The 15,539-nt window shown below is 38.0% G+C and overlaps 1 protein-coding gene across 4 annotated transcripts in view; it reads right to left on the bottom strand.

Annotated features, from left to right (window-relative positions):
* Positions 1–15,539, bottom strand: part of FMNL2 (formin like 2) — a gene marked incomplete at both ends in the record, with an annotated part of 274,318 nt that overhangs the window by 76,810 nt on the left and 181,969 nt on the right. For all 4 annotated transcript variants that reach the window (XM_084238495.1, XM_084238497.1, XM_084238496.1 and 1 more), the window contains 2 exons: positions 4,144–4,227; positions 12,961–13,037. In XM_084238495.1, the coding sequence (XP_084094621.1) occupies positions 4,144–4,227; positions 12,961–13,037 (161 nt within the window). The remainder of the gene's footprint in view (positions 1–4,143; positions 4,228–12,960; positions 13,038–15,539) is intronic.

The following is a 15,539-nucleotide window of genomic DNA, read 5'->3' as shown; positions in this document are numbered from 1 at the left end:
TAACTTGGTCCTTCCTATTATCTACCTGCACTTTAATACAGGAAGTCTTTGCAGACAAAGAAAACTAAAATGAAAATACAGAAAAATTATATGGACCCAATATTAAATTTGAAAATACAGAACATATAAATACTATACCAGGCAAAAAGAATAGTTGTACAGCAGTGAAAATGAAAGAGTAATGCATTATTCTATAATATTTTACTATAAGGCTTGCTAACCTACCAATTGTTAACACTGCTATGATGGCAGGAGAGAAAAGGATCTTACAGCTGTCTTCATTTTGCTTTAACAAGTCACTATGTTAGGTTTATACTAATTTATTCCTACCCATCAATTTTCACTGAGCATTTTCTCCTAGTATGTTGGCAAGTATACTTTTCCAACCATATGTGATACATTACTCTCAAAGTTATGGATTTGCTTTGATTTTGGAATCTCTTCCCAATGTGGTACTCTTTAAAGTAGGACTGTTGTTTCTCTGAGATTTTTTGAGGTTATTACTCATGTTAACCATGTTAGAATAAATGGTAAATTAAGTTGCTCGTTCTTGTATAATTTTAGGAAGAAAGTTTTTAAACAGACTGGCTTTTGTGTTCTATACATTTTTCTCCTCCAAAGTCAGTAGCTCTACTTTCTCCAAAAAAAACTTTTATCTTTGTTTCTACCTTTAGTTCTACCATGTAACTAAGGGTACCATGATCAGACAGCAGAATAAATGAAAGGTATCAGTAGTATTCTATGGAAGATTTTGAAGATATGGCAGAAGAAACAACCATACAGAGTGGAAATAAAAAGTATGATTTTTTCTAAGAGTATGACTGACAAAATAAAAAGTAGTTGGAACAGTCATCTGAAAACTAAGTGATATTCTCCACCTATTAAATACTAATTCAGATGACAGAGATTGAAGTAACAGGTCAGTGAATGAGTCTCACAATTTTGCCATAGCTTTGGATGTGGGAAGGAGTGCCAAACAAAGGAAGTAGAATTGGGTAATCAAATAGATCCTGAAGTATTACAAATGGAAGCCTGTATCTGAGATTGGATAAGGTAAGTGAGGGAACATCCCAAGATCTCAAGTCATGAACACTCCCACAAGGTAACTCTGCAGCCCCCACTTTGCTCAGTTGTTTAGCACTGCTGAGCCAGGATGCACGGGCAGGTTCACTATCAATTTGGGCAGATGGATAAAGGAGAGTCCCAGAGCCCTCGGTGGATTTTTCAGGCTTTAATCCTCTCTCAAGGAACCAGGTACACAGGCACACCAGGCAGCAAGGCTGGCATGCAAGGAGACAGGCAGGCAACCAAACCTCTCAGCCACCCATGAATCTCTAAGCTCTTTCTCTGGGTTCTCTCTGACATTCTCTCATGTCATTTTGTGATCTTGCCTCTTCGGTAGTCAAGCCGCTACTCCTTCCCATAGCCATAATCCATCTCTAAGTGATGCCACCCTCATAGCCCAGGCCTCCAGGCTCAAGTGTGCACACTTACACATGCCCTCACCATGTTTCAGGTGTCCACAATCAGGCAGGCACACACACGCTGCACCCATGCTCTCAAGCGCCTTCTGCATTAACACTATCAAGGCTGCAGGTGAGAGCCATAGAGGCTAGGGATATTAAAAGCCTTATTAATTCATTTACCCTACAAGCACTCATGTTCTCAGCTCGTCCCCCAGCAGAAATGCACGCCTTGGTGAAAGTTTCCATTTTAGGGATGGAGCATATTCTTTAATATTACACGGGCTAGGAAACTGTCACATGCCAAGGAATGGTAAGAAATCTTTTCAGTTTCAAAAAGAACACAAATTACATGTCTATAATTTTTTATCTTATTAAAGCAAACCACCACCAAAACTAGTAAGCAAAGAGTAAAAAGCTTTTGTTCTAAAACAAAAGTTCTTGGTTGCTCTCTTTTGTTGGTTTGATCTATGCTGCTGACTAGAATTCCCTCAGAGTGGCACTACCTTTTCCAATGGGTCTTAGTGAAGGTACAATTAGGAAAAGCTGGCTCATAAGCTTTGTAGATAAAGAGGTTATTACAGAAAACCTACATAATCAAGCATGCCACTCTAGTCCATTATTCCTAAAGTTTTCCAGTCTTTCCTTAATTCCACAAATATTTCATAAAAATTCCATTAATATGCAACAGGTAATCTGTTTTGTTGCAAATATGAAGTATAAGGAAGATTAGTGTATTTTTACGTAACGGAGATAGGTAAAAAAAACAATCTTTGCAATAAACTTTTAAAAGCTAGGATTATATTTCATAGGACAATTTTACAGAATGATAAGAACTTGTCTGTTGTTTTTCTTACTCAATTCCTTATAACACACAAGAGTTACCAAAACTGAAACTCATCAAGGCAGTTTCAGTTAATACTTTAGTTTATGCAACCAAGGTAATTATAGCTTTCTCTTCACAAATTCTCAAGGAAGTGATGGGGATTATAAGTTAACATCTGGTTAGGTCTTGAGATTGTTTTTGGAATGAGGCAATGTGAAAAAACATGTTATCGTTTTCAAAAGTGGTGAACTTAAATGTAGTACATGCACATGATTTTCAATGATGCACACCTGAAATTTATGCAATGTTAAGATGCAACAGTACTTTAATTAAAAGAAAGGAAAACTGAGAGGACAAAAATACCACCTGAGTGAAATCCCTTCCAGTTGAATTAAAAATAATTTCCTCAGTCTCTGTATGTCAGAATACATCTCTGGATACTAGAATATTGTTTGATTAAAGAGTGAATGTGAAGAGTTGTCTCATTCAAATGTACACTTTCCATTCCTGTTACAAATCTTTTCAGAAGTCTGCCAAACGGGGCCTCCCCTGGTGGCGGAGGCAATTGAGCACAGCACTGTGAAGCTGCCCACAGCCTCTGCAGCACCGGTTCAATCCCGGCTGCCGGGCGAGGGTCCCACATGGTGCAGCAGACCTCTCCTGTCTTGCCCGCTGCTCCCCTCAGCAGTCTGCCTGTTCTGTTCCCCAATCTGTCTCTGGTGAATCCTCTCACCCTCCCATGAGTCTGGTTTGTGCCCCAGTTCTTGTATAAATAAATAAATCTTAAAAAAAAAAAAGTCTACCAAATGGGAAAATTATGAGTGAACAAAAAAATCAAGGTTAAATCAGCTGATTTTTTTTCTTCCTGTTGCAGGTTTTCTCTCCTTTGCCATAAGAGGAGGCCATCAATAACATAAAAGCAAACTTAGTCGCTTGCATATTGTTCTCTTCTCCTTCCAGGTCCAAAGCCTCTCCCTGCAACCACACTCCACCAGATTCTCAGAAGCATCCTTGTTTTGATACCCTTCTTTGTACTTATGGGAGCCAGAGAAGCCATGTAGGTTATGTATCTGACTTTGTTCAATACAGATGGCAGTTGGGACAGAAAGAATACCTGAAACCTGGAACAAACCAGGTGCCAATGATCAATACCAGTTCTACTCAGTGAATATGGATGAGAGAAAAACTCAAGAAAGAAGGGCCAGACTTCCAAATGAAGTATTTCACTATACAGTGGCTTAAAATGAAAGTCTTCCAGAAGTTATCCTCACAATTCTCCACTTAACCAGGCAACATTTTCCCTCTAAATGCATGAACTCTTGTTGCTGTATTGTGTTGGGGTTTACACTGATTAATAAATATCTGAAACTTGGGAGAAAAATATTATATATCCTATGAAGTAAAAAAGGGAAAGCCTTTTTTCACTCCTTCCTCCATTTCTGCAATCATTTTCTCTGCATTTATCAATAGAGAATATACAAATATACATATATATATCACTTTTTTAGTAAAAAGGGAGATTTCAGCATCTTACTTTGTTCATTCAACAATATATCATATTACTTTTTTCAATAACTGCTCAAGTATTCTACCATATGGCTATATATATAACTTGAGCGCTAAAGTCCTACTTTTAAAGACAAGAGTTTTCTAGGGTGGTTTTTACTCACCTGTTTTCTTTCTGCTTAAAATGTATTACTAACATCAATTAAGTGATTTCTTTTTAGATAAAAGGAACAGTAACAACCCCCTTAAATCCACCTCTGCTTCTGAGTATAGTGTATAATTTCACTACGGAGTTGCATCTTCGGTGGCAGCACAAATTAGAAAACAAATAAGCCACGTTGTACTTACGTTACTGCATACTGAGCAAATGACAGATACTCCACTAGAACATCAAGGCCTTTGTTTTCTTCATTCAAAAACTCCCTGACCCATCTGGTAAAGCAAAAGAAAAAAGATTTCAGAGGTTCATCACATGCTCTGCCATGAAAGGATACAGTGAAACCTTTTGTTTTTCTACCAGAAACATTTACTGCTAGAAAGGAAACATGGAGTAAGGCTTAGACTATCACCTGAAGAGGGGCTTTTAGATGTGGCAACAAAAAAAACCCATGTGTACAAGAAGAGGGGGTAAAAGGGATGTGTGTGCCCCCCTTGCACTTTACTGTTCAGGAGACTTGGGATAACTTACAAGAAACTTTCTAAAAAGGGAACTTGCTAACTGTACTTCTTCCACCACAACTGATCCATAGCCTTCTTATGAAAGGAGCCAAAACTGCACAGGGAATGAGGCAGACAGGGGACATGACGACATAACCACTGAAATCCAGGCGTGATTCCAAATCCAAGTTCAACTCCTTCTTGGCACACTAAGATGCAGAAAACACAAAACCAGCCAATGACAGACCAGTGATTATAGGCTTCTGGAAATTCAATAGGGATAATGATTTGCTTAATTTTTTCCATGAATGTTAAAACCTTTTTGAAAACTGCAGTCATCACACACTATCTCCAAAGTCAAGATGTGATGAATGCCATGTTTTTTAAATTTTTTCTTTCTTTTTAAATAATAAATATCACCATGCACTTGAATGGTAAATCTGGATGCAGTTTACTGAGTATTTACACAATTTTTATTTGCTCTTCATAATAATTCTTAGAGAAGAAGTAAAGCAGTCAAAGGGAACTTTCAGGTAATGAGAAGAAATAACTGTTACCCCACATGACCAATTTCCTCCAAAGCAACCGTCTTCGAAGAACATGTGACACCCCAGTAAGCCTTCATTTGGTTTGAAACCCCAATAAATAATGAGTAAAAGCTAGTATCACAGAATTCAAACTTAGGGGACATCTGTCAATGTCATTCTGAAATGGTTACCTAGCCCCAAGTCCACCACCCACAGACACGAAAGCTGCTGCTATGGAAGCCATTTTTTTGAGCTATGGAACAACAGTATGGTAATCTATCCAGTTCCCTAAAGGATAAACAGCCCCTTAAAAGGCCTTTGTCTAAAAGGAAGAAAAAAATCTGGTGAACTCAAGATGCTTTTTTCATTTTGTTTCAGGGATTTTTCTTTCTTTGTTTTTTGTTTGTTTGTTTGTTTGTTTGTTTTGTTTTGTTTTATCCTTAAATTCATTCCTCTTTGTAGGCCTGTCATAGCCATAAGTTAAACTCAAGTCAGCAGATAAGCTTCAGGAGACAACTAGATGGGAGAGTAAACAGCTTGCCTCCTATTTTCCCCTAAGTGTCTCAGGCAGGTTAACATAAAATGTAAGCACTTCACAGTCACCTGTAAACAAAGAACATTTAAAAGAGGTCAAGAGTGGTAACAAAGGCCATGAACTACCACTGGTCAGGTCTCACAAAGTGGCTTTGTTCTAAGAATTGACCACAGTTAACAGGGCTGGCTACTGGGCTAGGCAATGCTTCATTTCTAAACAACCGCATACACAAACTCAGGGCATCTGCATCTAGGTTATTTTCATTTACTTTATTTACTCACTAGATGGCTAGATCTCAGTGCACACAGACCATTTTTAAGTGCTAATATTAAAAGCTAAGAAATAGTTAAGTAATTTCTCTTTTTTACAATTGGAGCAAAGATTCAAACTCACTATGAAAATCAAATGAGTAGCTCTTGAAATCCAAGCAATCCAAGCCCCTTAGCTTCTCTTGGGCCTCTCTGTTGATTGGCCTATGGGCTGCTGCTACATGGTTGAAAGAGGCCCTTGGTGATGGGTCACAGCAGGAATCCCCCGGGGCTGGTTATAGGGTCCACCTTGTAATATAAATAGTCACCACCACAAGGTCGAGATTTTTCACAGCAGTCTCAGTTTCACATATTCTATCTCAGTGGCCCAGAATTTAGGAGCTGAGGAAAAGTCAGTGTAGTTCCTTCTGGTTGATTTTCCAGACACTATCTCCAAAAAGTACAAATGGTCCAGGACTAGGGAGTCCTCAAACCATTATCTCAACCATGAGCACCTCCATTTTACTTAGAAAGTTTAGCCACAAACTGAATGGGTGACAAATGGCCCACATAAAAGTTGGGGGGGGGGGGAGGATAAAAAGAGATAGTTGGGACTAGCCATGCATGCTCAGAGCTACAATTCTCTTGACTCAGAATGCTAATATGCATATATTTCGATGCAGGTATAAAAAATTGGTTTCTCTTCAACTCCACACCTTTACTGATGGCACACCCCACTTGCAGACTTTGACTGAAGGTACCTTAAAATTTTTCAAAGTGAAATTTTCATTTTTTTTTTCCAAAGTGAAAATCAGAAGCCAGCTGTTCAGTTCCTGTAATGTCAGTTACGATGTAACATATCCCAGATTCTGAGAGGTTTAAACATAGTTAACCTCTTTTTCTAAGAGGTACAAGATCCTGGCTGGGTATTTGCACTGTACATACACCCCCCGCCACTCCAGGTGATAGGTGATATAGAAAAGAGTAAGAGTGACTCCCTTCCAGCCCCTGTCAAATGATTTCAGGTTAGCAAAGTAATTCAGCAAAAAAGGTTATGGATTATATGATCATAATCACTTCTTCCCCTGTCCTCTTGATCCAATTCCTTCCCCGACTTGGGCTATTCTATATAGGTGAGATGAGAATGAACTTCTGCAGTAATCAAAGAATGTGGAAAGAAAATAACTAAAGATGGAAGGCCAGCAAGATAGATGCACCACCCTGCAGGTTTATGTATATGATCATGCAACGAGATATCATAGATTCAAGTCTCCCCTCCATACATGCCACATACACTTTTTTGTACATTGCCAATATGAAAATAGTCTTAAACTTGGTGATTATAGGTTTTGGAAAATACAATTATTTCTGATCCAACAGCATGCATCACTTGAGTATCTTACAGATTTAACATAATTACTACATGCTGTAAATATGAATTTAAGCAAATTTCAAATCAGCTGCTTAGAAGTTGGAAGAGACAATGATCATGAAAAATAGCTCTAGAAAAAAATGTTATCAAGGAAGCGATCTAAGTGCAGATGCCAACAGTTACTGTTGTATCATTTCAGAATTGCTGTTCTTTTCTGTCTGCCCCCAAAATCTTATAACCTCATAGTTCTCATCTACAAAATGAAGTCCAAAGGATGGTTCTGGTTTTACATTTCTAAATAGCCTAGCAGACTCAAGGCGCACAAGAAAAATAGAGCATTCCCTTTGCCAAACTCCCTTACAGATGTACTATAGACAGGGTAGAAATGTCAGTTGCTGAAAAATCAGGATGAAAATCATGAGAAGTATGAGAAAGATGAGCATTACCCAAATTCACCTTGAGCTAACAAATCTATTGTGCGTCACAAAGTGGTGTATAATCCATATACCACTAGGGGTCCCTGACACCCTCTCAGGGGGCTATGAATTTAAAACTATTGCCATAAAAATATTAAGACAGGGTTGCTTTTTCCCCTGTGTTTGTGATACAAAAGAAATGTGGATAAAAACAACTGTTGCCAAAGAATACACCTACATATTGTACTCTTCACCCCATGCAATTGAGAGGGGAAAAACAAGTCAGCTTAACTTAAGACTTCTTAGTGTCTGTTTAAAGCAAAAAGTAAAAGGAAAAAAAAAGTCTTTAGAGAAACAATACAAATTATTTGACTACATTAACACATGCTTTTTGAGCACCCAGGCATTTCTTGAGCTTCATTTCATTGCACTTTGAAGATACTGCATTTTTCCACAACTTGAAGATCTGTGGCAACCCTGCATTGAGCAAGTCTATTTTTCCATCAGCATGTGCTCACGTCATGTCTATGTCTCAATTTTAATTAATGTTATTGCACACTTAGTAGACTACAGTACAGTGTGAGCATAACTTTTATATGCACTGGGAAATGAAAAAGTTGTGATTATCTTTATTAGAAATTCACCCTATAGCACTGATTTAAAACCAAACCCACAGTATCTCGAACATGAGTCTATACATCATTTTAATTTTCTGTGTAACTAAGTGAAGAGTCCACATAAAGCAACCTGTTGGATCAAGTATCACAGATGTCTTGAAGAAAAACATCTGTATAATTGTTTGAGCTGAAACTGAACGAGCCACTGAATGTAAGATGACAAATTAGTTATTCTGTTTTAAATATAAGGCAGATATTTTCTCAAAAGTGAATGAAGTAGGTGTAATTTTAAGGAAAACTGATGGTATTTGCTGTCACAGATAAAAGTTGAACGTTCAAACAAAAAGTTAGAATTTTGAGAACACATGTATTCACCCCAATACCTAACATATATTCTGATGAGACTGATAATTTTTAACAAACATGATTGCTTTTACAATGTAAAATAAAATGTGTAATGTTTGAAAGATCAGAATAATTGAGTAAAACAGTATTTCCAAATGACTAATTCATGATGCTACAAAATTATGCATTAAGAGACCCAAAGTATAAGCAGTAAATGAATTTTACTGTAACAGTACAGAAAAAATTGATATGGTTTCAGATTCCACATTGCAACAACTTTAATTACAACTTCTTAAATGTTTGTATATTATCAAAGAATATCCACAGTTCTAAGTAGCTTACTAAAAACTCTTCCTCCCAAGTATTATATATGTAAGTTAGTCAGATTTTCTTCCTAATACATCAGCCAAGACACAGTATCACAACAAGTTAAATGTAGATAAAGATATCTGAATCCAGTTGCCATCTATTAATCAGACATTAAAGAGACTGTAAATACACAAATCAATGCCACTCTTGCCTTTAATTTTTTTTTTGTTCTGGAAGTTGTTATTTTTCATGACTTGTTATATGTGCTATAATATCTTGTTATTTTATGTTATTTTATGTTAATATATGTTAATATATTTCCCAACTATGCATTATTAAACACTAAATTCTATTTAGCATGCATATTTAAAACCTATCAGTTTAAATTTCCAATACAGTAAACACTAAGATAAAATCCATAGAAAGCAAAGCATATATTGGGATACAAAATAATTCAAGACAGTAAAAAGGGTTCTAAAATCAAAAATTTGATAATTTCTCATTTGGGTTTTAGATTTAGTCATATCTAGGTTCTAATCTCAGTGCTTCTAGGACTTGAACAAGATACTTAATAGCAGGCTCAGTTTTTTCATCTATATCGTACCTCATCAGAGATAAAAGGCAATAATGAAAAGATTTTTCAAAGAAATAAATAACAAATTTAGCATACCTAATACACACGTAATGACAAAATTATGATGGTAAGATTTCCAGAAAGCACCAAGAATGAACTAATCCTAAAGTGACTTCACACACACACACACACACACACACACACACACACATCTCTTAAACACAGACTTAGTTCTCCTTCTCTTTTTCCTCCTTTGGCCTGGATTGGCCAGAAATTTTTCACAAAGAATCCAGGAAGTCTTGGGGGGAAGATGTTCACTGAGTAGTTCCTCAGCTCCTTCCCCTTTCTATAAATCTCCTCTCCTTGCCAACTTGCACATTCCTCCTGCAACCTCATGCCCATTCTCTCAACTGCCCCAATGAGATAAAGTAAAACGAGCATCTCTCAAGATTTCTATGACCTTGCACTCAGGATAAAAGTAATCTTCTACAATAATAGGCAACTTTAGTAAAATAAATTACCTGCAAGAAGAGACAGACCACATCTCAATTCCATGGTGAATAAAGCCCATATATCTGTGCAGCTCACCACCATCACGATCACTTGAATGTTATCACCCTGACATCCAAAACACGATGACATCTGCCCCCTTGTGCTGCATGGCCAATGAGTTCTAATAGAACTAGGCTCCTTTTTCAAGGCTATTTCAAGTCATTTCAAGGGTTTGGATAAGTCATAATCCAATTCTTCTCTATTGTTATAGTTCTAAAGTAAGTGAATGAGATTATTTCTAGTCCAATTCTCATTTCAATTTGGCTCAGAGAAAATTAATTTTCTCTCAGAAGATTGCTCCATTTATAGAGTTTTTAGACTTACATCAAAACTCAGAAAAAATCTTTTACTTGACTAGGCTCTAGTTTGGAATGTTATCTCAGCAAGCCCCAGACTTTAACCTTGAAAAGTAAGCATATGCCAAGAATAATTTCTTCAGGACAAGTATACTTTAAACATAATTCTTCCTTTTAATTTCTGGGAATCACAATTACCCACGTGGCCAAGTCACTCTAGACAGAAAAGATAACATTCTTTGCATCAAATTCTTTAGGGATATATTACATAACACTGTTGAATTATTTTTATATACTATAACAATTATTATTATATATAGTATTTTTAACAAGTAAAACAACACTAGTTATTATATACTGAGCAACCACTATGTATCATATCCCATATTAGGTCTTTTATAAGCTATCTCATTCAATCCTTACAACATTCCTACAAAGTATTATTATCTTGATTTTGTAGGTGAAAAGTTAGATGAGATCACATGGTAAATAAATACAGGAAGTCTATGTACTTTGTCTAAGATCAATAACGCATATGTGGCATGGCAAAAAATTTGAACTAAGATCTCTCTTTCCATAAGGCAAACAGGCACACAATTACTTTTCTAGCAATAAAGACTATGGATCTGGTATATAGGAACCTTGCCTTCCATAATACCTCACTGTAGTACTGATTATTTTCTTAATGAGTAATTCTTCAAATGATTTCCCATTCAAATGAGATCAAGCCAGTTAGTTTCCACAATGAAGAGTCCAGGTTCAGGTTTGGATTTTCAGAATGGGCAAAATCCTAATGTGTGATTTAATACCATGTAAGAGTATGCCAGTAATTGGTTACATACAACCAGATAATGCATCTTCATGAATCTTCCTGCTGCTAAAGCCAAAGCTTTCAGAATATTCCAGAAAGGTGGAAGGCAAGAGAAAAAAACTTTAGCTGAAGATGAAAGAACTGTAAGAGTCTTGCAACATTCCTATACTATCCTAAACAACAAACTACTCCAATTGCTTGCAGATTTGCACTGGCTTTAATCCAAACAGGGCTCTTCTAGTCAGCCAACTCTGTATTGGAAATGATCATCTAGCTTTGGTATTTGATGGTCAATTTCACATTACTTCAGCGATGCTTGAAGAAATGCTTTTTAACAATTTGTAGAAATCCTGGCTGCAGTTCATTCCACCATTTTCAGTCAAGAAGTATGGCCAAAAGCTTAGAGTCAGACCTTACCAAATGGAATTTAGTTCCCAATCTGCAAATATTGAGAAGTAGTTGAATTTCCTACGTTTGGCAACCCAAGTGCATTGAATCACCACCACATTCAACCTTAACAGATAAGCCTCATTGCTTTCATCCCAGAGTCCCAATGACATTATTTCCTTTCAGAAAAAGGGCTGCCAGGTTAAGCTACATAAGGAAAAGAACATAACATTTTGATCCAAATCACATGGCTCTAGTTTTAGACTTAGTGGGAGTTACTCGCCTTCTCTGATCTTTAATTCTTTTAACCCATAAAATAATGGATTAAGCAATGCTTACTTTCTAGTTGAAAAATCATAGTTCTATGACACTGTTCTATAAAATCCATTTTCTGGAACAGAGGTGATTATCAACTTTAGGTTAAAATCAGTTTATTTTCCCAATACTTTCTTCTCAAGGTGGCAAACATACTGGGCTATCCATTAGGAAATGAACATTCTCACTCCATCACCTATAAATCAGTCTTGCACTTTCACAATATAAAAAAAGCTTATTTTGCAATAACTATAGAAATTAATCATTTGATTGACTGACTCATTCCAAAACAGTCTTAAGTAGAAAGAAACTGTTATTTATGTAGTATATTTCACAGGATATGTGAAACTATAATGTAGCAAATATACAAAACTTCATTTCTAAAAGACCTGCAAAGAACATCACAGGGAAAAATCATAGAAGACCTCAAGTCTATAGTATTCTTATCGTAGAACTCAAAAATCAAAACCCAGAGAAGTTTAATAACTTGCCTGATGTTAAACAGGTATGTTAGGCAGAAATAAGGTTACATACCAGGATACCTATATCATTCTGCCTTGGAAAAAAACCATCTTGTTTTAAGACACTATACAATTATGCCATCCCAGGAGTAAGGGAGAATGTAAAGAACTTTTATTTGCTTGACGCAAAGCAACCATGCTATTTCAAGAAAAACTCCCAGAAATGTTTACTGCAAAGATTCTCCACGCTTGGCCTTCCCAGAGTGAATTTATACTTCCAGGTCCTGAAATAATGGGAAAAAGAGCCTAGGACAAAGTAAGTGGAATGATGTGGGTCAGGAGCCATCATCCCAGCTTTGTCCCTGTCTGGTCAGAAAAGCCAAGGAACAGAGGAAAGGGGAGAGACTCAACAAGCCAGCTTGGAGAAATCCTGTGAACACTTAACAGATTTTCCTACATATTTTGCTGGGGAATCCTGATTTGTTGTTGAAGAGAAACCAAGCAATTATCACTGCATTCAGGCAAAGAATCTTAGAATTGTTAATAAATACACAAAATCACAGGCTATGTGTGCTGCTTCTACAACTTCTTGCACAGTGAGCACTTCGAGTACTAACGAAAGTTCTAAACTTCAGTCTTTTCGCTTATAATGAAAAATAAGGAAGCTTAATTCTTTGGATATGATCCAATCACTTTGTAAAGTGTCAAAACCTTAGAGCTAAAATGTTAAATGGCACACTTACCCAATATGGTTGGTTCGTAAAGAAATTTCCAGTTCTCTTAGCACTTGGGTAGATTCTTGAACACGCCGTCTGAATTTCTAAAATTCAAGAACATATTCTCACAAAAATATATTTTAGCAAACACTATAACTGCACCTTACTTACAAGTTTAATACAATATGAAAATGTTTTTGCTTCTAAAGTGGGTTTCTCTGACATTTCTTTTTGCAAAGCACACATTTTTCTCATCAACAGTATCAAATGAGAAAGGACTAGGACAAATGACTAATTTTATGTCTAAATGTCATTGAATAAGTAGATTATTTTTCCCCACCCCACAGTACAAAAATATTCACCTATTTACTTATGTGTCAGGATCCCTAAGATCATGCAGTATCAATTATTCAACAGGACTCAGAATTGAGTTGTCCTCACAAGTAGGATTTACTACAGAAAAAAAGGAGAAAGCACAATCTGTGGGGGCAAAGTCCCTCGGAAGCACAAATGACAACATGGGTAAGATGCTGTCCACTAGGGAAGCTCACTGTGAGTAGGTGCCTAGGTTTTTATTGGGGGTTACGTAGGCACTCTCTGCCTAGGACATACTCAAATTCCATACTGTGAGAAGGAAAGCAAGCATTCAGCATAGACTACATTGTTGGCACACACGGGTTAGGCATAGTAAGACATCTATCAGGGAATGGTGGGAACGCTTCCAAAACATAAGTTCTCGGTTGCCACTCAAGGGCAACAATGCAAGAAGACCTTTGTAAGCAGCAATCTCAGTCCTGTTATTCAAATTATTTTTTGCATGTACTAACAGTGTCTATGCATTCAGTTACAGCTACCCATGAGTCCTCATTGGAAGGTCCCTCCTCTGGAGCCCTTCTCCTCCAGCTTTTGAAGTGTCCTTCCTCATTCCTTTGCCTACCAGAATCCCAGCTACCCTTCCGGAACTCCCTGAGGTCTTTCTTCAGGGAATCCCCTGGTGGCAAATGCACTTATCGACCTTCCCCATTCTAAATAATCCCCAAGGTATCAATGGTTGAATTATTTATCAGTTCTTTAGAAGACAATTTCCTATAGAAACATTTATTTATAGTGATTAAAGTCTCAGGTCACTCTGGAAGGACATTTGATATGCAATGCCTTCTGAGAAGATTCTATAGACATTGTGCTACAGACACAAATCATCTTCATATGACACTGTTTCAGGAAAAACCTATGTGAATTCCAGCTCAGAATATTAGGAATTCCTATCCTCTGCTATCGGCAACTGCAGTGCAAACAGGGTTATCCAATGCAAATGAAAAAGGCATTTAAGGACAGGAAGGGAAGGACAAAGGCTGAAAAAGGATAGTTCCAGATTGAGGGACTGGGAGAACCTGACCTTGCTCTGCTCAGCATGGTGGGTTCCTGACCCCTTTTCTGCGGTCCCAATGAAGCAAAGAGACTCAGTTTCTCCCTGATTGCCAATTCTAAAGCAACCTAAAAGCCTTCTCAGATATCCTGAAATATATTAAATAAAAGCTTCCCTAATGCAATGATAAAAAGGGAGGCACCTCCTCCCTGGTGGCGCAGCGGTTGAGCACTGGGTTGCAAAGCTGCCCTCAGCCTCTGCGGCGCCGGTTCGATCCCAGGCTGCTCCCCGGCCACCGGAGGAGGGTCCCACATGGCGCGCAGACCTCTCCTGCCGCCCGGGGCTCCCCTCAGCAGTGTACTTCGGTCCTTCTGCCTGCTCTGCTCCCCGCTCTGGCTCTAGTGAAGTTTCTCACCCTCTTGCGTTCTGACTGTACCCAATGCTTATATAAATAAATAAATCTTTTAAAAAATAATAAAATAATTAATTTAAAAAAGAAGGGGGGGGAGACACCTCGCCCACTTTGTCAAGAAAGGCCTAAGAGTCATCTAGAGACATTTAGAGTCATCTAGATTTTGGAAGGACATCTGAGCCCAGCATTTCCTGGAGAACCTTCAGGTAACGAGGACCTCTGATAAGGTAGGAGTCTACTGCTGCCCAGCTGAGGGCACCATTTCCAGGTGGTTCCCTGGCTGCTACAGAGTGGCCATTCTATTCAAGTCAATGCTACAGAGTGGCCATTCTTTCCAAGTCACAAGTCTTGGGCGGCCTATACATGTGGCCTTAAGAAAACTACTCAGGGGCCTCCCCGGTGGCGCAGTGGTTGAGCGCTGGGTTGTGAGGCTGCCCGCAGCCTCTGCAGCACCGGTTCAATCCCCGCTTCTCCCTGGCCACCAGAGGAGGGTCCCACATGGCGCGCAGACCTCTCCTGCCGCCCGCTGCTCCCCTCAGCAGTGTACTTCGGTCCTTCTGCCTGCTCTGCTCCCCGCTCTGGCTCTGGTGGGTTCTCTCACTCTCCCGCGCTTCTGACTGTGCCCAGTGTTTGTATAAATAAATAAATAAATGAATAAAAATCTTTAAAAAAAAAAAAAAGAAAGAAAAAGAAAACTACTCAGAATTCCTAATTATGCATTATGTGGCATTCTGACTCCTTCCCTAAAGGCTCTGCCGGTGCCCTGACTCTGCTTATGTTTACTCAGGGCAAGGTCATTCCTTAGATACTTCATCTGCCACAGGGCAG

The sequence above is a fragment of the Talpa europaea genome, assembly GCF_964194135.1.
Source record: "Talpa europaea genome assembly, chromosome: 1".
In the NCBI taxonomy this organism is placed as follows: Eukaryota; Metazoa; Chordata; class Mammalia; order Eulipotyphla; family Talpidae; genus Talpa; species Talpa europaea.
The sequence above is the reverse complement of the archived record's forward strand: the minus strand, read 5'-3'. Positions and strand labels throughout refer to the sequence as shown.